We start from the raw sequence: 25,123 nt of genomic DNA on the forward strand, positions 1-25,123 counted from the left end.
CTGATGTTTACACACCGTACCGTGTAGTCCTCGTTTAAGGCTGAGACGACCTAGGGGAGGAAGCCCAGGAACGGTTCAGATAATCGTCGCTGGTGTTGGCCGTGAACGGGAGTCGAACTCGGTTCGCCGGGTTCACAGCGCAGCGCGCAAACCGCGAGACCGCCGCTCCACGATGCAGAGCGCACACACAGACAAAGACAAAGATCCCGCGTATAGCCTGTAACAGACTATCGGGGCAAGTGCTGTTAGCGAGCACCTATGAAGGCCGGCACGGCACACGAGGGGGTGGGTGGCCAACACCACGCCCGGCCGCCTTTGTCTCCCCAGTGGCGATGTTTACACATCGCACCAGGTACTCATTTGAGGCTGGGTCGACATAGGAGAGGCCCAGGACCGGTTCAGATAATCGTCACTGATGTTGTCCGTGAGCGGGAATCGAACCCGGGTCACCGGGTTCATAGCGCAGCGTAGCGCTAACCGCTACACTACCGCTCTCCACACACACGCACACACACACACAGGCGCACGTACACGCGGGTGCCTTCTACAAAACCTACCGTGGTACACACTTTACGTAAACACGTATTAGTCACGAGTGTGGTAAATTGGATCATTTTCAATTCGGCGTCCACTTTGAGTTTGCGTGAAAGACCATGCAATGGTCTTGCACGCAATTTCTGAATAGCCTACGGGAAACATGCAAATGGTTAATTGCAATGAAAAAGAAATATGTTTTAATGAACGTGTTCTGGGTCTACGCTCTGTATGGGAAGGGGCTGGGTATGTATTAATGGTAAACTACTGTATATTGCTGCTTTTGGTTGGGAAACCAAAAGCACTCTTTTTACCGACCTTAAACTCTGCCAAGGTTTTTTTTTGTCTTCTCAAAAGCGTTGCAAATCAGCGAGTTTTTGTGCGGCGTATTCAGTATTCATGGAATGCACTACACCGCAACTCGACAAGAAGACTTGACGGCCTATATGTTTACTCTATTCTAAAAAAAACATTTGCAGACATTGGGACATTATATGTTTTTCTTGGGCATTTGTTGGAGATATTTTCTATGAAAGAAAATCTCAAGTTTTGGTATTATCTGGGATGTGTGTAAAGAAGGGGGGAGTGGTGGCACAGTGGTTAGCGCACTGTGCTATGAACCCGGCAATCGGAGTTTGCAAGAAATATATCGGTGAAGCGGGTCTCTCTCTCCCGTTTCTCAAATAAACCAATGGCACAGCAGTGGATTACACTGGTTGATAATTACCATTTATAAAGTGTAACATAGCGTGATCTCGCGTAAATTCATGACCCCAAGGTGGTGAGTGACTCACACCATGACCAGCTTCTGTCAGGTGACTCATTCAAGGACACGCACCGGTCGTGAGCCTTCACTGAGGTCCAAGCAATATTTGCGGCGAGGCCAAAAGGGAATTCCAAAGCTGATGACCACGTGCAGAGAAAATCCAATTTATCCTGCTCGTGTGTGTGTGTGCGCGCGAGAGCACGTGTGAGTGTATGCTACGTGTGCGTGTGTGTCTTAAGGATTTGATTCCCGGCTAGCATACATCAGTGTCACCTGAACCGGTCCTGGGCCTCCTCGAGGTCGACTCGACCATAAATGGGTTCACGTTACGCCGGTGTGGGAACATCAGAACTCTAGGGGAGCCAAAGGCGAGCGGGCGTGTCGCGGGCCCCACACCCCCCACCCCCTTGTGCATCGTACCCACCTTCACCGGTGCTCGCGAACAGCACTGGCCTTTACAACCTATGTGGGCTATACGGGTGATCTTTGACTTGTTGTGTGTGTGTGAGTGCGCGCGCATCTCATGCTCATTTACACCAATCAGCGATATCGCTTCTGCGACACTCAATTAGGAAAAAGCCGTCCAAGGCAGCGCAATTATTTTTCTGTTTGTTTCCTTTTATTCAATGGAGATCGTCGTCGTCGTCATCGTTGTCCGCGAATCTCGCGCAATCGGTGCTCTTTATTCGCCGTTTCTGCTGCAGTTACTGCCGCTCACCCCCTCCACTCACCCACAGCTGCCTTGCTAATGGCGAGACGGTGGTTGTTGTTGGTGGTGTTGGTGGTGGTGGCGTGCAACGTGCTCGCCCACGCCACTTGGGTGCGCGACAATGGAGGAAATGCTTCCCTTTCTTTGGGCGTCTCTATGGGGCGAACGCCGCGGCGTTTCCATGCCCCCATTACTATGCAAGTCGAGTTCTCGTCTCAGTGTCTCGGCCCAAACGCGCACTGGTGTGTGTGTGTGAGCTTGCGTGAGTCACTCCCCCCCCCCCCCCGTGTGTCCCGCATAGACAGACGGAGGAAGGGTGTGGGGGCTTGGGGGATAATCAATAGGCTCATAATTGCTGGATATTATACCCCGATGTTTAAATGAGTTCGATTATTTTGCTTCTATGAATTTCCACACGATGATACACTTTGTTGAGCTATCATTGTTGGCCAGGTCGCTTCTAAAAAAAGAAACTTAATATGTCAGTGGGCTTTTACCTGGTAAGAGAAAAAAAGAAGTTTCATTTTAATAGTATTTATTTTAAAGTTATTGTTTACCTGTCCTATAAGTTGCACTCCCACCGTGTTTTAGTGCTGTTTGTTGTTGTGACCTTCTGACCCGCCCCTACTGGACATCTGTAAACAAGAGCTATATAGCTCATCGGATTCCTCCTCCACTAAACATAAATATCCTGAGTCTGACACGGACATGTTACGAAAGATGCACACGTGTTCGCGTTGATCAATGCGCCAGAAGAAGAACGGTGTTCTTAATCGATGGGTGCTGTCTGCCATGCATGACGCGCTGTGAGGAAGTGCTATTGCCAGAGAACGTCACCTTTTTTAGGTGTTTCGTTTATTACCGAATGTGAGTGTTTGTTGTTAACTGTGCTTGTTAACTGTGCTTGTGCACCACTACCAACACCGCAGCAGCAGGAGCGGCCGCAGCATCGCCTAATGATCTGCTATGTATGACGTATGTTTCAGACACATTTATAAAAGATGACATGGAAACGTGTGCAGAGATGCGTGGGAGAGACGCATGCTCTGCTAACGCCATCGACGGACAGAAAGACGGGCACGTTAATTAGAGGACGTACTTGGGATTAGGACGGGATAAAGGTTAAAAGCTCCATTTAAACTCTGAATAGAAATACGTGGGCTTAGGTAGGACACGCCGCTCGAAGGGAGGAGGATGACGACGACGATGATGGTCAAGAATCGTGATGTCGCAATGAAATCAGCTGGTGTGCAGGAAAGTGCGAGGCAGTTTTTTTTTACGATGATCAACTGTGAGAGACGGTGACGGCGACGGCGTGGGGAGGCCTCCATCCAGCAGTGGATTGATGATTGAGGATGATGATGATGATGAGGTTGCAATACATTGGCCAATAATTAATGCAAACGCTCATTTCGGACCATGGCTGAGGTCTTAGAAATCCTCATGCTCAGGACCTCAGCCAATCACTCTACCCTGCAAGTATGGACATTTTATAAACATTCGTCACAAGGCAAGGCTATATACAACCACAGCGGTAGGTTGTGTGTGTGGTTAGGCGTGTCCTGAGTTCGAATCTCGGCAATGGATAAACATCGGCGGTGAGCGATAGCTACCGTAGGTTAACTCGGCCTCCAATGAGTACAGTGACCGCATGCGTTGTGTCAAGGGTAGGGAGACAAAGGCGGCCGGGCGTGGTGGTGGTTACATCACACGCTATGCTCGCTAACGACACTTGTCTACAAGGATATGTTAACGGCTGTAGGGGGGTGATCTTTGTCTAAGTGCCAGAACGCGTGCCAATCTTTTAAAATTACATTTTGTTGTTTGCTAATGAGACCCCCCCACCCACCAAAAAAATAGAACTCTTATCTGGAAGGCAACACGGCTTTTATCATAAACAGCAGCAGCGATAAATCCACCGCTGGATGAAGGCCTCCACACTCTCCCTGAACGCCGCTACCACCCATCTCACGCGCACCTTCTTCACGGTGTTTGCCCGCTGGTTGCTGAGCGCTCCCTCCTTGGACTGCGATTCCGTCACCAGCCTCGTCCATCACCGGCCCATCGTCCCCTCTCGCTGCCCAGCTATGACGCGTCCCGACCCCCCCCCCCCTACCCACCCTACCCACCCTCTATCATAATTCCATTCCGTGCCCGTGATCAACGTTGCCTTCTCAATACGGCTCGGCTGTAACAACGGCGCCATCGGCTAAACTAAACCAAAAAAACAGTCCCCACACCCCCCTATCCACGGGGCTAAATCCCATTCGGAGAAGAGCGCGTGACGCCGGGTTTTCTTTTTATTTTTAGAGGGATGAGGCGCCACGTGCGAGGAGATGATGAGACATTATTAAATAAAGCGAAACCCCCCCCAATTAATTCAATTCATCAACCGCCACGAGCCACATCGCAACCCCATACATTCACCCTTCCTCTTCCTCCACACCACCACCACCACAGCGCTGGGGCTGTGCGCGTCCGCGGCATTCTCATACCGCTCCGGTAGTGGGCGCCTTGCGCGAATGCGAAACGCGTTGGGGTGGGACCTGCCACGATGTGGACGATAACTCGCGATTCTTGCCGCGATAATCGTATCGAAGCCGTTGCTAGCAGTGTCGTCGTATCACGATTATCGCTGGTCGTGGTTTAAAAAAAAAGTGCTTGTAGAAAATGCAGAATGTCCCGACTAAATTGTTCTCTTTCTGGAATACTGTAACAATGAATCATTTTCAGAATAATAATTAAACTAACAATTTGTTTTGTTGTTCCTGGGTAGTAAGTGTTATTTACTAATTGCTTATGCATCAGAAGTACAGATAATGGCTATTATTCCCCACAAACTTTGCTTTGCTTTTCGTGACCAGGACAGTGATATTTAGAAATGTTAATATTTGCAGTGAGAAAACGTGTGTTTTTGATTCATTCCTTCACATTAAGTCCTGGTCACAAAAGCAAAGTTTGTGGGGAATGATAGCCATTTTGCATACTTTTTAGGCATAATCAATTAAAAAATAACACTTACTACCCAGAGACAAAAATCGTGTTACATCGTGTAAGCATTGTTCTATTTTTTGTAGTTGTAATTATCATGTATCGATCCAATTAGTGATTTATAAAAAAAAAGGTTCCGCAGAATTTGAAGGCGCATAACGTTCTAACGTTAGAAATTGTAAAGGTAATAACATAAAGTTAAAACTTAAAATTGTAACACTCCTGATGTATATTTACCCACTCTGGCCAGTGTGATTTGCTTACAACATTCACCGATGCATAGGCCGAGATAATTAAAAATATGAAGTTGATTAGAAATCAGTGGAGTATCTCCTAAACTGATTGCTCTGTATTTGTATAGCATATGGTATACAAAACCAGGGTGTCTGCGTTTTTGTATGCCGCATGTCTACATGGAGAATCACTATGCATGTCAAGCGTCTAATCTCAGAAGCTAAGCAGGTTCAGCCTGGTGAATACTCACGAAGAATGCTGTCTGAGAAAATCGGGCGTTTATAGGTTTGGGGTTGCGAGGTGATCGGTTGATGGCAGCACGGCAATGGATTTCTTGAATCTGCCTGAAGCTATGAGTGAGATTCTTCTCCGCATCATATATTCATGGTGGGTGTTCTCAGGATCCTCCCCGTTTGTATCTCACGTCAAATTGGACGCTCATTCGTGGAATTGCTTAAACATCCTAAACGAGCAGCACCTATCTCGAAAAAAATATTGAGGTGCGATGAGGCTTCCATGGATACGCATTTTCCATATACTAAATTCCTCTTGATATGCAAATTATTTTGTCAAGGCGCTCTTCTTCCCTCCCCCCCTTCCAACCCAGCTTAAATATACGCTCCAAGCTTGGTGGTGTTTCATTCTTCACCTTAAGACGGCTGCTTGCGTTGTGGCCGAAACGTCGTGAGAATTATTTTATTATGTTTTATTTTTATTATTGTATTACTTCCCTTCTACGTGACTTTACCGAAAGAACCAAGAAGATGGATACGCAAGTGTTTGTGTCTATTATTCCATGGGACATTTCCAATTCAACAACGATAACATCAACTGCGGTATTCGCTCTCTACTCATCCGTGACTCCCATATCTTCTCCTTCACCGCTGCCCCCCTTCTACTAAAACCCTTGACTTGACACCGTGACGATATGTTGCCTGCCATGCAGGAAGTCGTGGGTTTCATCCCGACCCTGATGCCTGTACATTTGGAGTTTGGATGTTCTCACCGTGGTCGCATGGATTTTTCTCCCAGGTCATCCCTCCGTATTTTGAAACGTACGTTTCGAGTATTTGGCTGCTATAGATTTCCACACGCTAAGCCACTTCGTTGAGCTATCGTCTGTGGCCAGGTTGCTTCTGAAAAAAGTTCTTCATCGCTCAGTGGGTCTTACCTGGTAAAATACAAAAAAAAGTAGTTGAGTTTTAGTTCAGTTTACACGATGGGTCTCCCCCTCCACATTTGAATGGGTGTCCCCACAACGAGCTTCTGCTGCCCCTAAGCTGAGATAAGCCGAGGCAGTAGCCCAGACAGGCCCCATCGCTCCTCGTGCCTCACAGACCGTGGCTTCACCAAAGTCCACGTATTTGTCAACTGCTTCGCGCCGTTTCGTGTGTAATGCGTGGAAGGAGTCGCTCTGATCCAGACACAAATTCAAGGTGTTGCCGTTTTCAAATGACCCATCTTCTTCTTGGCGGTCTTGAAACAGCTCTCGAGATTACACCCCCCCCCTCCCTCGTGATTGGCAGCTGTAATCTGTAAGAGAGCAACGGATACCTGAACTTGCCAACAAACGCAGACCCTGACGTTAGGTATGATTGACCAACATTGTGATTTGATAATGAATCGCTTGATAATTGTGTGGCACATTAGGAATGGATCACTCTTTTAATTATATCCTTGTGCAGCAAGGGAGTAAAGTGTGGTTCTGTGAAAGTCCTGATGTGCTGTGCAGTGCATCAATGCAATTGTGTACAGCAGCATGCGATGACTGAGTTGGGCCTGTAGGTGGCTGGCAGGGTTAATGAATAACCGCACGTGTAAACCAGCCACATGGTTAATGGCGACTCGGAATAATGGCTGCGTGTGACACGTGCTGATGCATTTTACAGAGTGACGGTGCTGTTCTTCACAAGATTGCTATTAACCACAATCAATGTGTCTGCCCTCGATTTGGAGCACCTGCCAACGTCCTTTATTTCGAGTGTGCAACAATTGACTGATGATTCTATAAATGAGTTATTTGATAAGTATTATGATTCTGGAAGTTCATGATTTGATACGTGGTTGAGATGTTTCTACAATGAATGATTTTGATAATGTAACTGGTTTGACCATTAATATATCATTGCTAATTATGATTATGGTAATTTAACAATGCATTTTAATGTTATTCTTATTTGAAACTTGATGTAGATGATTTAATAATTAATAATGTAACACTAAAAATTGATTATGTAATTGGTAATGGTGATGTTGTTGGTGGTGATTGATATTTTGATGATTTAATCAATCGTTATTTTCATGATTTGGTTATTCATGTTTTCACAATTGATGATGATGGTGATGATGAAATCAATTATCGTCGTGGTGAATGGCAGTGGAAGGAGAAATACGAACCGGATTTGACGCATTTCACAGGAAGATGGCTTCTTGTAGCATGAACAGGGGGGGGGGGGGGAGATTGAGAGCAAGGCTGAGGATCAGGATGTTGGAGGTGGCTGAAGGAACAATTATTTTTTGTGGGAATAAAGATGAGGGCAGAGGGATGTGAGTATGATGGTAAAGATGACAGCCAACGAGCTGCCGTTAAGAGCAAAGCACCAAAAAATATGATGTTGGTGACAATGATGATTTCATAACGATTTTATAATTGATGAGGAAGTTGACGTCGGTAATGAGGCTGAGTAAATCCCCACCTGAATTCGCACTCGTCTATCATCAATTTGCTAAACTGAGCACAGAGTCTGCCGTGTAAACACGCATGCGGGAGTGTCTAGACACGCTGGGCTCTGATTTAGGTGCCTCTTGGACGCTCTTTGCACATTACATCCAGACACTGGTTGTGCTGCGTTGTGCAATGACGTTAAGCGGTTGCACAGAACGAGATTCTCTATTTCGACTGCGGGCGGAATCCGATGAGCTATGAAGCTCTTTTCCAAAGACGGGTCCAGTAGGGTTTCAAGGTCGGCAAACGCACATCGAGCGTGCACCTTGGCAATGCTCGTCCGAGACGGGAAAGGACAAAGCAATGCAAAGTAAAATTTCAAACGAGTGTGTGTGTGTGTGTATTCTTGGTTATTTCGGTAAAGTCACGTAGAAGGGAAACAATAAAATAACTATGTAAAAACAATACAGTTCTCACGACGTTTCGACTGCAACACAAGCAATCATCATCAGGCGTGAAAAAACACTTTACCGAAAGAACCAAGAATATGAATCCCTGCAGTCACGAAAGCTTTACATCAAAATTTAAGTGTGTGTGTGTTGTGTGTATGTGTTTGTCTGGGGAGCGGTAGTGCAGCAGTTACCGCGCTACGAACCTTGAGACCCGAGTTCGATTCCCGCTCACGGCCAATACCAGGTGACGATTATCTGAACCGGTTCTGGGCCACCTCTATGTCGACTCAGCCTTAAATGAGGACCTGGTGCGGTGTGTAAACATCGCCACTGGGTAGACGAAGGCGGCCGGGCGTGGTGCTGGCCACCCACCCCCTCGTGTGCTGTTACCGGCCTTCACAGGTGCTCGCTAACAGCACTTGCCCCAACAATCTGTTAAGGTTACACAGGGGAGCTTTGTCTTTGTTGGAAGCAACGGCGCAGTGGCGACAAAACCGGTCACCTAAGTTTGATTCCCAGCCATGGCTAACATTTCGTGGTATCCGAACCTGTTCTATATCTTCACCCCTTCATCAACTCGGCCTTAGGGGAGTATGCCCTGGTGCAGTGTCTAAACATCGGCACGGGGGAGACAAATGTGGCTGAGCGTGGTGCTAAGCCCAGGGGTCGGTATCCAAACTAACAAGAGGAGCCGTTTTTGTTGTTGTCAAATTCGATATGTACGAAACAAAAAACTCAATAATTCACGAGTCGCAATGCACTGCGTGGTGAACACGAGACGGTGGTGGGGTCCTTGATAAACAACGTCACGAGGCAGCAGCAGTGCCGGGTGAAGTTGGTGCGGGGCCTGCGGGCATGTGTTATGAAGGGGCCCTAAATAAAAAAAAGCACATATTAAAACACTAAATTTAGAACTTGCATAGTAAAGTAATTGTATGTTTTCATTTGCTATACAGCCAGAAAATACGACAAATCGCTAACCTTAAACACCCAGTCGTTCGTAAAAGTTGAAGGCAGTATAGTACTATAGTAATAGAGCAAGTGCAGAATCATTGAACCGGAATTGATAGCTTGAAAGCGTTTAGCGCGGGACCCTTGAAAGTGTGGGGCCCCTAGCATATGTAGCTACTTTTGCTCCGAGGATAATCCGGCACTGCAACCACCTCATCTTGCACCGTACGGACTGACCGTAACAGGCGCTTCCGAACAAACACTTGCCCCAACAGTTTGTAAGACGAAGCAAGGCATCTTTGTTGTGTTTTTTCTTTTTTTCCGGGCTGTGTGTGCGTGCAATATCACCACCTCGCCCTTCATGCCACGCGTGTTACCGCTGATAAGAAAATTCATATCTTACGCCTCCGGTGTCATCAGTTTCACATTGGTGCTTGGAAGGAGCCTTCAGCGCATTATCTATCCACTGGTGGATGAAGGCCCCCTCCCCTCTTCCGTGCCGAAATGCGTCTCGCTCGGATATAAAATGCGAGCGCACCAATCGCGGGCTTGTGGCCGAGAAGAAGAAAGGAGGGAAGAGATACTATGAAACAAACCGCACGGCTTTGTAAGCAAAGCCGTGCATAACAATGGCCTGCCCATTGGCGTGCAGGTGTGTATCGAGATGAAAACGCTTATTATGCACGCTTGATTACGCGCGAAATGTCACAACACTCGCGCCATTAACACGAAACGGAAACATAATAAGCAACCTTATTACGATAACTATTAGGCCAGTGTGTGTTCGTGTTAATGATGGCCCGCGGATTAATTATGAGCATTGGGCCAAAACGCTCATTAAAAACATGAAGCATAATGTAATGCCCTCCACACTCACGACCGCCCCCCCCCCTCGTCTTTTGTAGCTCCCATCTGGTTTCGGATTCCCGTGATCCCCCGTCGATTGCGTGTGGCTTCAACTTCATTCCCGCCGCACGAAGGCAGCCAGGCAGGCCAGACAGGCAGGCCAGGCAAGCCAGACAGGCAGGCCATGCACGTTAACCCAGCTGGAGCCAACATTTGTTTCATTTGCCAATTGACTTGGAAAGAGAACAAAGAAACAAGATTTATTTTAAGGCTGCTGCTGCTGCTGCCCGTTTCCCGGCTTCGAGATGTCACGCGGCTCACGGTTAAATAAATGGCTCTGCCATAAAAAATGATTTCGAGGCCCTCCTCCGAAAAAATCAAATATCTAAAGTTTCTCGTGTGAAAGCACTTTGACGACATGAAACTTAATGGACGCACCTTGAACTAATACGGGGCGGAATGGGGGGGGGGCAGTAATGAAAATAAGTTGCACGAGTGAGCTGAAAAATCCCCAGTGTCACCCGAACAATGCTGAGCTTAATTTGAAATCAAATTTAAGTGCTGTCTCCAGCATTTACGCAGGAGGCAAATTACCTGCACCGCTTGAATTTTTGGTATTCGCCCCCACGCTTTATAGCACAAAGACTATCGCAACGGCATGAACATTTATGCCAGAAGATGGGAAATGGTGGTCAGAATGAAAAACAACCTTGCAATATTGTCCCAAAAAAAGATTATCACCCCCTGAAGCACGTTTTATATATGAAGAGTGAGAGAGAGAGAGAGAGAAAATTAATGAACGGAATAAGACCGACCGGTGATTTTCCTCCTCCTAGTTCCGACCACAGGTGCGCGCATGCAAGTCACACACACACACCTTCCTAGCCAATTCTAAATAGATCACGTTCATTGAGCCGTCCCGCTCCTGAGCGCACAAAAGCCACGACAACTGCTGTAATGACAAGCCCATCGCTTTTGTAAACGTCAATGAAACCACCAGCCCCCATCCGCCCCCCCTCCCCCGCACATAAAGATTTGGTCTTAACACCTCTTAACACCTCGAGAGGCAAGTGTGCACAACTTGCATTCCCAACAATTGCATTGACAATCTAAGCGACTTGAGTAAACAGAGCAAAGCACCACGTGTAAGAAATTCATTGATCAACGGGTGAGCAGTTTATTATTTTTATTTTTATGAAAACAGTGCCGCAAAGCTGTTCTACCTTTCTTCTCGGCTACATCGCTGCAAATCCTGCGCCGTGCCAAATGATATTGGGTGATGGCAACTTCCACTGGAGGGGCCTCTGTGTGCAGAACTTTACAACCGATGCGTTTTGGGCGGCTTTTAACAACACATCTTATATTTACATTGTCTAAACCCATTAGAAAACACCTTTTATATTGGATAATATTGGTCGCAAAAGCCTACGTGTTAAAGGGATCTGATATTGAAGAAGCACGTCATTTCCATGACGATCGCCTGCAAATGCCAGCGAACTAGGCGGTGCGATGCTGTTAGGATGTGTAGGATTCTGCTAAGACGTGTGTCGTCAAACCGGGGCAACACATCTTTAATGTATTTTACGAACTCGGTCATTCATTGGGTGTGGATTTTTTTTTATTTTTACCGGGCATATCACGACGCAAGCTGGGTTTGTGTGGGTGCTGCGCATTCGGCATTGTTGGGTGCAAAAGGGTGGTTCATGGTCAACATAGGCGACGGATATCTGGGCCGGTAGCGGGCCTCCCTGAGGTCAACTCATCCTTCAATGAGTACTTGGCGTGCGGTTCGTAGACATAAGCACCGGGGAGACAAAGGCGGCCAGGCTGTCCTAGGCACTCGCTAACAGCACTTGCCCCAAACAGCCTGAAATGTCTGAAAGGAGGATTAATGGCATTGTTTATCACAGTGAAGGTGTTGGGATGACAGGGCTTGTTGCGGCATTGGGTACAAGCACGGAAGGGTAATTCTGCCAGTTGGAGCTGATAACAGTAATCATGACATTGTTATCAAGGAGGATGTCACCCTCTCCAGATATTTATACATACGCATCCACCCACCAGCGTGCGGCAAGGACTGCCATCATCATACACCCCAACGCACGCTGGAAATGAATACACGCAGGCTCGCGCGTATAATATAGGCAAGACAAACACGGAGATCCGCGGTCTAACCTCATAGACTACTGGGACAATTGCTGTCATTGACCACCTATGACAGGCAGGATCACACGCAGGGGAGCAGTGTAATCTGCAAAACATCCGCCCGGCTGCATTTTCCTGAAATTGGCTCGGCATTTATTTTCGGCCGAGTCTTTTCTAGAAAAGGGGGGCCCTGTTCAAGTTCAGGCATCCACGTGGCCCAGGAATCGTCACGTGGGTGGCCAGGGTGAAGGAATACACACGCATGCCCGGTATGTCGTGCGATGAGATTGTTGTTTCGTTTCTTGTATTTTGTTTTATGGCAACCCCCCTCCCACGTCCCACACACAATTTGGTATGCTGCAGGGCAGGGCAGTCCATCGTCTCGTGTTCGAGGAGGATGGCTCGAGGAAGGAGACGTAACAAAGCTACCTCCGAGATCTCTGTCATATAATCGCCCGTCTACGCTCGTGCCTTGCTCTTCAACAAAAATAAACCTCGTGGAATGACCAATGAGGGTTTTAAGTGGATCACGGGGTCAGAGCTCGCTCTGAGCCAGCGTTGCCGCTGGGATCTTAAATCTCGGTGGCCCCGCTGTGAATGAAGTGGATTTTTTATTTTTTAGTGAGTTGATGGCGGTCTCAGTACGGCCAGCAACGACTGCTCAGAAAGAAAGAAAAAAAAAACCCATCGCATTAAATTAGATAGCTCTGGGGAAACAAAACCTACATTTTGGATTGCGGTGAAACAAACGACTCTTCGCGTGTGCGAGGTCACTAGGAGGAATCTCGCAAGTAGTTCTGTCATATCTTCTTGCACAGGTTATGCACTCGCAGGATGGGATGACGCACCGGACCGTGAGGGTTTCCGAACGGAAACTTCACCCTTGTGACGCCCGGTCGCACAATCGGCATCAAAATGTCAAAAAGACAAAACCGAGTTCTTCACTCGCTCAACCTGTGCTCTCTCTCCCTCACCTCCTCCCCCTTCCCCCTCCTCCCCCCTTGCTCCCTTCCCGGCGCCGTCGACCCAGGGGCGATCTTCGAGGAGTCGGCGCTCAAGGACCAGGAGGCGTTCAGCCTGGCCGTGGCCGACATCAACGCCAACGAGGAGATCCTGCAGAGCGAGCAGATCACCTACTCGATCCGCACCGTGGAGGGAGACAACCCCTTCCAGGCCCTGCAGGAAGGTACGCACGCGGCCTTCCAGTCGGGGCTGTGTGGGGGGCCTACGGGATGTGGGGGGCTGAGTGACGCCGTGGTGGGGGATGGCGGAGAAATGAAGGGGGAGGAGGACAGGGAGTGGGCTGATGCAATGGTTAGTGATGTTGAGTAGGGAGATAATGATCAGCTTCTGTGTCGACGGGATGGGACGTGAGATAACTTGGTTTAACTTGCGTGGAGGAGCTGTAGCCAAGGGGATAGGTCGCCGAGCAGGCTGTGCGTACATGCGTCGAACTTCTTTCACACCGTACGCAGCCAACCGGGCTGATGGGAGGTGCAGTTGAGTTTAACACGTGAAAGGCGGCGTGTCCGAAACCCCCGCGTCTCACACTCGCAATAACCAAGGCGATAGGAGTTGCGCAGTCATAAATGTACTTGCTTAATTCTCCCGATCGCTTGGCGGGGTTTTTTATTGTGTACCCCGACCCCTTGGCGACGTGTCTCCGCACCGCGCGACGCTCTGTGCTTAACTATCCCACGGCGTGTTACACACTCGACGTGCAACGTCCGTTGTTGTTATTTTTTTTATACCAGTAAAACCACGCGCTGATAATACGGCGTGCGCTTCGCCCTGTTGAGATGATGCGTACGATGCACGACGCTGCGTCCTGCTCGCACGAGAGAACTGGTCGAGTTTTGTTACACCGAATGTAATTGCACGTTTGTGCGCGTACAGCCCTGACAAACGCAGCACTGTGCTTTCATTACACTGGGCGGAGGGGGGACGGGGGAAAGGCAAAGTGCCAAATTCTGATACAAGAACACTGCTTGGGATGTAATCACAGGCTGGGCTTGCTCCCGCAAGGGGTGAGGCTTAAATTCAGCGTCTCATCTTCGTCAGTCAAAAAAGTATCGACACTTCACTTGCTTTAAAGCTTTCGTGACTGCAGGGATTCATCTTCTTGGTTCTTTCGGTAAAGTCACGTAGAAGGGAAATAATAAAAATAAAACATAATAAAATAATTCTCACGACGTTTCGGCCACAACGCAAGCAGCCGTCCTCAGGTGAAGAACAGGTCTGTCGGAAAGACAGCGTCTGAAATAGGGTTAGGGTTAGGTCATTCAGACGCTGTCTTTCCGACAGACCTGCTCTTCACCTGAGGACGGCTGCTTGCGTTGTGGCCGAAACGTCGTGAGAATTATTTTATTATGTTTTAATTTTATTATTTTATTATTTCCCTTCTACGTGACTTTACCGAAAGAACCAAGAAGAAGACTTCACTTGCTCTTCGGTTTTCGCTTGTTCGGTATAACAGAGGTTGAATTAATTCAACCCCTACCTCTGGTACTTTTTGTTTTAACCCCCGACCCCTTTCCACGGGGTGGTCTACAAGTTGATGCTGTTTGGTGGTCAGGCAATTAGGTCACTGTGGGTAGGACTCAAGTGCCTGTGGGTGCCCCACTGGGTTTTATGTGTCTCGGTTTTTCCTGCACGAATAAGAGGTGTCATCTTACACCGCTGGAGGGGGGTGACACATTTATAATTTGCGGCAAATCTAATGAAAATATATATTTTCTCAACCTTTAGCCTAATTAACTATAATAACGCTTGGTAATTATCTTCCATTTTATACAGAAGGGTTTTCCAAAAAATGATAATGTAATCTGTGTGCCTCTGTTTCTGGAATTTTTTTTTTGCACAAGCGAACACGGGCATATATAATATATGTAAATATATTTTTGTCTCTGTTACATAAAGTGCTTACGTATTTTCTATCACAGTATTTTTGGTTAATGAACAATTATCAACTCCTATTCGGCAAAAGCATATTTTTTTGCGTCATATATTTCAATTGGAGTGTCTCACTTTTTTGCGAAACATAAAATTAAAACCTTGCATCCACATTTCGCTTTGATGTGATGTTTGCAGACGTAGGGCGCTAGTGAATGTAACTCTGTCATCACGTTGTCCTTTTGTCTCCAATTACAGTTTTCGCCTCTCATTTGATTTCCCTTCTTTGTTCAACAAATGTTCACAGCATCAGTGGGTGTGTTTATTTTAAATGAGCGTGCCGAGAAAAGTGGCACACCAGGAAGAATTTTTAATTGCAAATTTTGCTATAAATTCCCTCCTTTACAAAGAGGGCTTGGAGCATGTCAGCATTTATTTACCACTGAGATTCAAAACGTGTTAATAATTGCGTGCTTGCCCCGTATGTCAATTACATCTATAGTTGAATAGAAGTGTGTTTATGACTTTCTCTGGATGCCGAATATTCATCGTACGTTAATTGCATGTTCGTTAACACACAGGCTCTCACGATCAGTATTATCCATAAGAGGTTTTTGGGTTAGATCTCGTGAGTATGTTGTTCCATATTCACGTGTATGTTTGTTATCGTTTATTTTATTACGAAGTCACTTGGTCTATACAACGAATAATCCAGTTGCCAAGTAGTATAATCATGAATAAAAAAAATTGTACAGCTCTGTCCACTGCTGGATGAAGGCCTCACCACATCGTATCAGTCATGGGGGTAGTTTGACCATACTTCACCACGTTAGTCAGTGCGGGTCAGTGAGGAGTTGTTTGGGGCGGGAGGGGGGCCTGGTCTGGTTCATATTGCTTGCCACTGACCATGAATTGAACTCGGGTAGTTGGGTTCAAAGGCGTAATTAGGAACCACAAACGAGTGGGAAGGCAGGCAGCCAATTTGGCGGGCCAGCGCCAATTTCCCAAGTTCTGTGGCTCTCTACATATTATGCTGCTCCAGCCCACAGATATAGGGATGTTTAAACGACCCCAGTTGGGCCACAGCAATGGACGTGAGGCTGACATCTTGCAAATCAGTGGCGAGTAATATCTGAACCAGTCCTCGGACTCTGCTCCACTAACCTCTACTGACCAGCATGGTGAAGTATGCTGAAACATGCCCACTAATAAACAAGCCGACTGGAACCTGGGTACTATGTCTTACTCCTAACTGGCTAATCGGCGAATGTCATTCGCCCTCCCGACTGACCACTGCCTCCCCGTTTGGTAATCATCAGTCAACTGCAACGGTAATGATTACATTTAAAAACGATGAAACCTTGTGCTGAATATCACGAGGGATTTCGGCGCGTCCGCGGGGCGTTGCGTTCAGCAATGGGATTCCCCGCTGCGGTCAACAGATGGTGCTGTGCTTTTCTTAATTGCGTTTCTCGACACGTCGCTGAAAAGGCCCCGGCAGTCCCTCGCCCTTTGCATCGTGAATGGTCGACGGCGGCGGCGCCAGGCGAAATAATAAAAAACGACAACCCGACAGCTTCGCCGCCGCAAGTAGCTCAAAGGGGCTCACGGATTCACACGCAAAAATCATAGGTGGGGTGGAGGAGTATTAAATATCAGCTGGGATACGAAGCCAGATAAACGTAACACATAGCTGTCAACCCATACGGTTTACCCCGTATTCTTGTACAGGGAAATTGAGTTTTCAGGTCCATACGGCGTACATCCGTTTCAATACGGGCAATTTTTTTGTCTATTTGTTTGTGTTTGTCCCTTGCGATGGTTTTTGTAGGATGAACGTTGAGATTAATAAGGGACACAGGGTGACCAATAAGGTCTGAATTGGTCTGTAATAATGTAGGCACTGATGAGGGGTTGACAGGTATGGTAACAAAATGCAAAAATTGACGTGGAAAATAAATTGATCGCTCTTATTTATGCGTTCTGTTCATGTAAAGTTTGTCCACATCTCGCTCTCTCTCTCTCTCTGTGATCTCAGTTCATCAATATCTCTAGCCTAGATCTCAGCAGTCATCTCATGAGGACTTTGTAGACAGAAAGGGAGGTGGCCCAAATAATGTATGCTTAAGCCCCCCCCCCCCCCCCCCATGGACTGGCACCAGCACTGTGATGGAGGAATTGCCGCCCGTGGAGGTGTTCGGAGAGGTCACAGGTCAGAGCGCTGAGTGGCCCAGGCTCAAATTCCTGGGGTCAAACGTGTGAGGTTTGAGCCGCCCAATTTTCAAATGTTGTTGTTAAGCGTAGGGAGTCGATGATCTCAGGCCAGTCAGCAATGACTGCACCAGATCATTCCATGCTATAACAAATTGGTATTTTCTTAACTTGGCAAAAAAATGTCCAGCTCGGAGATAGAAAAAAATGTTTTACTGCAATGTGACGCACCTCTACTTGAGGGCATGTGGGAATGTAAATGGATCTCAGAAGTAAGTTCTGTGATATCTCCTTTCACAGGCCGTTCTCGACAAACACGCTGTTAGCGCTGCTCTGTGAGTGCTCTGAACGGACACTCCTTCCCCCATGGCACGACGTGGCCCGTACAATCGGAATTCAATTTTTGTAAAATAGAGAAACACAACCAGTCGCAAGAGATGCAGCTCAGCGCTGCAGTGAGTGCGCGTGACATTTACCAGCTGGGTGAACAAGGTTGACTGCGTGTGAGGTTGGTACAGCGTGTTCTCTCCCTGCCTGCGTGGGTTGTCTCTCCAGGCACTACTCATTCCTGTCACGTGTGAATGTTCTGCAAGTGGGAACTGTCCAGTGAACGACCTTCTTCTTATTCTTGAAAAGGTCTTGAGATGCTGTGATATTTTTCTGGGCCCCAAACAATAAAACAGTCATGATCTCTATCTTCATAATCAGGTGCTTCATCTATCATCATCACTGTCATCGCTATTGCCAATCACAATCTTCAACATGATCGCTATAATCATCATCATCACCCAAACACCATCTACGTAGTCTTTAGTATCACCACAATTATCATCATCATCATCATCAACAGTTGTCACCGCAACACTGTCAACATCAAACTATCTTTGGCCATATTTTAAAGCGTTGGGGACCGAGGGTAAAAGAAGCAAATCCGCAATGTTTAGCTGCTGCAGTTTACCTGCACTGAGCTCTCAGGGTAGGCGATTTAATGCAACGCTGTGCGGGGGTGACGCATGAGAGATGGCGCTCTCTCGTTTGAGAGTGGGGGTATTGTGGGGGGTGTCGGGCACATCAATGCAACACTATGCAAGGTAACATATGAGAGGTCGCGCTATCTCGTCTGGGGAGGGGGTGTGGAATTGGGGGGGGAATTGAGGGTGGGGGTTGTGTCAGGCACATCAATGGATTTTCAATTTCCATGCACATTAGTGTGGGGAGCTAATGACCTTAAATGAAATCTGGCGGAGGTGCTCCGTTGCTTTGCAACTTGCGGAGGAGCTTTCGCCGGTGAATTTCCTTCCAAATTGTGTGGTTTAAATTAAACCCTGGACCCGTGAACCATCCGTCTCATTGGCACGCTCAAACTTAAATACAGCTCGGCTATTGCACCCGCTGAATCTTTATCTATGTGTGTGTGCACTGCCCCTCCTAGTGGGGAGTGGTGGCGCAGTGGTTAACGCACAGCGCTACGAACCCGGCGACCCCGAGGTTTGGTTTCCGCCCACGGCCAACGCTAGTGACGATTATCTAAACTGGTCATGGGCCTCCCCTAGGTCGACTCCGCCTCAAATGAGTACCTGGTGCGGTGTGTAAACATCTCCACTAGGAAGACAAAGGCGGCTGAGTGTGGTGCTGCCCATCCACGCCCTCATGTGCCGTGCCGGCCTTCATCGATGCTTGCCAACAGCACTTGCCCCGACAGTCTGTTAAGGCTACACGGGGATCTTTGTCTTTCTGCCCCCTACACCAGATTTAGGTATGTTTACCCCTTGGGACAGCACAGCATAAAATACCCTAACCCCAACCTCACTTCCCACCTCACCCTCCCTCTCACCTACAAGAACAACAGCCGCCATTAACAGGGAAGCAACAGCGACGTCTACCCCACGCTTGTGCCAGGCTACGTGCACCTGGATTTAGGCCAAGTGAAGTGTCGAAGGCTCGAGGCAGGAGGTCAGCGAGCGGGGTGTTCCTCATGGCCGCAGCTGACTGAGACGACTGGCAAGATGTACCGCACGCACAGGTTCAGGAAAAACAATGCACAAACCAGACAAAGATCCCCCATATAGCCTTTAACAGACGCTTGCGAAGGCCAGCACAGCACACGTGGGTGCCAATACCGCATGCCTCTACGGGTATCCACTACTCATTTTAGGTGGAGTCGACCTAGGTAGGGCCCAGGGACCGTTTCAGATAGTCATCACTGACGTTGGCTGTGAGTAGGAATCAAACTCTGTTCGCTAGCTTCATAGAGCGGCGCGCTAACCACTGCACCATGCGCCGCTCCCCGACAGATTTATTTGCCCATTATCGCTCCGCGTTCAGCCTGCAGACATGCACTCAGCAGCACAATCCTAAATTACAGCCCCACGCACAGCGCTCTCCGCGAGTATCGTGACAAACGGGGAGGGAATGGATGTTCCAACAATATTTTCCCCACTCAACGTTTTCTACCGCTACCGCTGTACCAATATAGATCGGCGAGGCTGCGACATGCGGCGGCGGATTAGGTGCACCCTCATTTGGCTCATCACGCCTCGATGCCATAATTTGGCTTAATGAGATTTCCAAGTCCTCCTCGGGGCGGGCCTCGATATCCTGACGATAATAAGTGTCCTGATTGACAGCGTTCCCCGCTTCTCGCAGAGGAGCGGAACCAAAGTTAGCACTACTTCACCCCTCCTGTTCACCGTCCGCGGTCTTCATATCCAGACCGGAGGGAGAGCAGCAAATGTATGAGCGTGTCAAGTACCTCTGCTCGTGTGAGTAAAGTTGAAGGTGAAAATTGGCCATTAGCAATTGAACCCGCACCGTTGCTCGGCTGATCTTTGTCGCCCCATACGCGAGGCGAGTGCCTCCTTGCGGTGCGGCAATGTTTTTTTGTCTGTCATGGCCCAGGTGGGAGGTCGAAAAAGTAAAGGTCAAGGAGCAGCCCCTGCAATTGCTCGCTCACGCCACTGCCGACGTAAGGGCCTTAATGAGAGGGAGATCTAAAGAGAATCCTAGAGACGTCTCCTCTGTCACACTGGCCAGATGTCTTTGAAGAGGTGAGAGATGTTAACTCCCTCGCCTGGTATAGAGGAGGCCGTGGGTTCGATTCCAACAACTGACGCCTGCTGTATATTTGAAGCTTGTATGTTTTTGCCGTGGTCGCGTGGATATTTTTCCGGGTCCTCCGGCTTTTCCCTCCTCATTATAAACATGCGTTTAGAGTATTTGGCAGCGATTAAATGTCCACGTGATAAGCGGAAAGAGAGCTGGCGCAGGACAGGGCAGCTTGGAGAAGGTTGGCAAGGACAGCGGACCCCACATGAGTGGGACAAACGCGTGCAAGAAGAAGAACAACAACAAATGTCCACACGATAAGCCACTTCGTTGAGAAATCTTTCGTGGCAAAGTCGCTTCAGAAATAGAGCTTCATAGCTCAGTGGGCCTTACCTGTTTAAATAAAAAACTAAATTGTAGTTCACGCCGCCACATATGACTCCGTTGGTCGACTAACTGCGGACGGACGGATAGAAAACCTTGCTGATGCTACTGCAGTGACACGATCGTCGTGACCGAGGTTCATTCGAGGAAGAAAAATCTAAAAAAATCGACACCTACGGCCTAGGCCTTAGGCCGACGGACAGAGAGGAAGTTTTATTTATGACCAGTTGAGGATCCCACTGAGAGAGAGGACTCTATCAAGGGGGACCCCCCACACACGCAGACCAATACGAAACATACGACAGAGTTGTAACCAACGAAAGATTAATTACAGCCAGAGCTTCTGGGGCTGAGCTCCAGAAAATATTTCCACCTCCCCCCCCCCCCCTACTCACCACCACGAGTATATTTTATCTTCGTAATTTTAAGCGTGCGTCTGCACGCTTGGCTTCGCGCAGTCGGCACACTCAACGCGACAGTCCCGGCGATTCAGCGAGTGCTATCCGAACCTGTGACGGGCGGCATCCCCTAGGTCGACTCAGCCTGAGACGAGTACCTGGAGCAGTGTGGGAACACGGGCGGACGGGGGGGGGGCGGCGGTACCGCCCATCTCGTGAGTCGAGGTTGTCGGTGGCGGCCTTAATAGGTGCTCGCTAACAGCAGCTGCCTCGACAGCCTGTGTGATTGAAAAGGGGGTGAGGAGTGGGGGTGCATAGCACTGGACGCAACACTTCACCAAACACAACATTCAGGGTTTTCTAAGCTCCGTAAGTTGGGATGAGATCTTCGCTGTGGATATTCAAGTTGTGGAAAAACAGACGAGTGGCAAATTCCGTTTTCTGTGCAGATTAAGTCTGGACGCCTTCTTGTAAAATGATTGCATGTTGCAATATATATGATAAAAAATAAAAACCGAAATTGATAGTGTCAGGCACATTGGTGCTCTTCTTCCTGCTCGGCTAATAAGCCATCGGCGTTTCTTGTAATTAGCCGTGCTCTTGAGTAATCGAGATGTTAATTAGAGCACAGCGTTGTTTGCTGGTCGTTCTCAATTAATACGCGAGGTAGACTCCGGATTGCAGTGCTGGATATTGCTGTAGATTCTAGAGCAGATGGCGCAGCGTTGTTGTAATCTAGCGTTCATTCCTTCATGAAAATAATTTTATACAAAAATAGCAATGCACCTCCTCTATCCAGGTGTAGTGTCTTGTTAAATTACTCGCACCGACACGTTGTAACAAGTCACCTGCTTAGATTTTATTTTACCTGTTCTCGCGCGAGTTGTAGGCACTCCTATAACTATATGTATGGTCACATACACTTGACTTCTCCCCGCTCTTATCTATTCTGCAACGCACTTATCCTGCACTCAGCGACTCCACACTCAGCGACTCCACACTCAGCGACTCCACACACAGCGACTTCGCACTCAGCGACTCCACACACAGCAACTTCGCACTCAGCGACTCCACACACAGCAACTTCGCACTCAGCGACTCCACACTCAGCGACTCCACACACAGCAACTTCGCACTCAGCGACTCCACACACAGCAACTTCGCACTCAGCGACTCCACACACAGCAACTTCGCACTCAGCGACTCCACACACAGCAACTTCGCACTCAGCGACTCCACACACAGCAACTTCACACACAGCAACTTCGCACTCAGCCACTCCACACTCAGCGACTCCACACTCAGCGACTCTGCATCTCCACCGCTGCCCTCACCTACGCTCCCTCATACCCGCTCACCCGTCTGTCCCGGGCGGGGGGTTCAGCCAACACCCGCCCGGCAACGGCGTGAGCGTTGAGGTCCCGTTGACAGCTTGATCGGCAGCAGCGAGATGTTTTCACTCTTGGTTCCCGGGAAACTCTCCCTCCGCTTACGCACACTCCCCTTAAATATCCCTCATTCCGAATCCTCACGTGCTCCCCCTCAAGCCGGCACCAGCCCCAGCACCTGTTGCTCCATTAATCCCTTATCATCACTCCACATCTCCTGTCTCTCTGACGCCAACCTCCGGTCACAGCCTCTACCCACCTGTTCGACCTCAGTTGCACCCGCTTAACAGCACGCACCACGTATATCTCTCCTCTACACAGGTAAGAATCGCCTGTGTAGGTGAGGTTTTTGTTTATACCCAGGATCCTGCAATGGGATGTTTGATCAATTCCACGAGTCGTGTTTTGCCGCTTCTGGCAAGAACCTGGAATACTCCAGAGCCATCTCGAATAGTCACCTCTGAGCCCAAGCCTATGACACCTGGTATTTTCAGAGTACTAACCAGACTCCACCCTTCTTCGCTGCTGAGATCTCACAAGATCGGACACATTCAGGATGATGTGGTCATATGACCACGTAGCGGCTTCACAGGGACGTGGTTTGAAATTGCGAGGGAGGTTAGTTGTGTTTTTAAAAATATATTTTTTGTTGTAGGCATCTTCTCCCCCCAGTTGTATCCTTATTGTCCTCTAGCAGCCTCATATCAAATCATAAATTTAACTTTCTCATCAAGCCCAGCTGCCCCCTTCCCCCCCTTCTTCTGCCCCGCTCCCTCTACTCATTTTAAGACATCATCAGTGTGAGGGCCGCCACAACATCTGAAACCATTGCAGGTTTGACAGCAGCACGATTATGATGGGGCGGTGTTCTCAACATTTGTGAAATTGTCAGGAGCCGCACTAAAGGCCACCAGGGGCCGCCAGTGGCCCACGGGCCTTGCAATGAAGATCACCGCTCTAATCCCTCACTTAAAATCTTCTTCCCTCACCTTCCCCTTCTCCAATAATAGTACAAACACCCACTCGATGGGACAGCAGCAAGCCCAATCTCGCCCCCTCCACTAAATTCAGGAGCACAGAGTTGGGGACTGATATCCGTGGAGTTTCTGTACCCCCCCCCCCTCCCTCTCCCGGTCCCCTAAAGTCATGGTTTGTGCTCTGTACTGGGCACCTACTTAAATATAATAAACATTAAAAAGAATTCTCACAAACTGGGCTGTATCGCCCCATATTAGAGTCAAGTCGACACTTGGGGGACAACACAAATTCCCAGCCGGCCCGCACACAGACAGAAATGTTCATAGCGTGGCAGTCGAATCGACACATTTCATTCTCAGAACTTCAAAACGGCCAAACTGGTTGAAGAACGAATTTTTGCATATTTCATCGGCAACCACGCCGACACCATCATCTCCCCCTCGGCTTAAATCAGAGGCTGTGGCTCAACTCGAGATTCGAACCAAAGTATCTCATTTGGATGACGGAATCGGTGCTCTCACCTCTGAGCCAACCCGTCCACCCCAGGGATGGCTTTTAATGCTTTTAATGTGTTCGTATGAAACCTTTTTTTTACATCTCTAAGCACGGTGCTCGTTCCGCGATGCACGTATCCCCGTGCTGCAGTGGCTCTCCGCTCACAGCACTTGTCCTAGAGGCCTTTGTGCGTTTGAAAAAGGGGAGCGCTTTGTTTCCATTAATGAGTGCAGGTGCTTTTATCCGGCGATGAGAATGAATGATCTGAGCAAGAGATGAAAGCCGCCGTTTATTGAATATCGGTGCGACTGCGTAGCGACTTTAATGACCATGCTCGGGTGTGGTTTGCTCTGAGAGGCGCCGTGGAAGGGAAACTAAGTGGTATAAGCGACGCACCTGCCGGACGTGGTGGAAAGCATACCGTGCTTTTTTATAATATAACATTTGGTGTCATTCAACGCCGTGGGGACAAGGCCACAGGGAGCTCTGCAGGCCACGGTGGGCTCGGCAAGAAAGAAGCCAAACAAACAGTTATTCCTGAGTTATTCTTGCGCTGGGCAGGGGCCAATGCATCAGCGGGGGAGCCGATCCATTAACCGCGGGCGTGCCTCGCAAAGCGTGGACGCGACTGTTGTGTCTTGAGCACCGCATGCCCCGTCGAGAGCGCAGGACAGAGGTCGCAAACGGGTTTTGATTCCTTACCCGTACCCGTACCCGGCCGCACCAGGGTCGCAAACGGGTACCCGTACCCTACCCGATACCCGGCTACCCGTACCTGGCCGGGTATCAGGTAAGGTACGGGTATCGGGTTGAAGCCATGTTGCAGGCGCGGGTGGACAAGACGTTGGGAAATGAGTGACAAACGGTTACTCACCAGTGACTCACGGCCTACCCGTACCCGGCCGCACCAGGGTCGCAAACGGGTACCCGTACCCGACCGGGTACGGGTAGCCAGGTATCGGGTAGGGTACGGGTATCGGGTACCCGATTGCGACCTCTGGCGCAGGACGAAAAAAAATACCCCATGCACGCAATCGCC

General features: G+C 48.6%; 1 protein-coding gene across 2 annotated transcripts in view; it reads left to right on the top strand.

Annotated features, from left to right (window-relative positions):
- The window catches only part of LOC144732109 (glutamate receptor ionotropic, delta-1-like), a 262,706-nt gene that overhangs the window by 3,708 nt on the left and 233,875 nt on the right, over positions 1–25,123 (top strand). For both annotated transcript variants that reach the window (XM_078613383.1, XM_078613384.1), the window contains exon 2: positions 13,324–13,479. In XM_078613383.1, the coding sequence (XP_078469509.1) occupies positions 13,324–13,479 (156 nt within the window). The remainder of the gene's footprint in view (positions 1–13,323; positions 13,480–25,123) is intronic.

The sequence above is a fragment of the Lampetra planeri genome, chromosome 41, assembly GCF_965212315.1.
Source record: "Lampetra planeri chromosome 41, kcLamPlan1.2.h2, whole genome shotgun sequence".
NCBI lineage: Eukaryota > Metazoa > Chordata > Hyperoartia > Petromyzontiformes > Petromyzontidae > Lampetra > Lampetra planeri.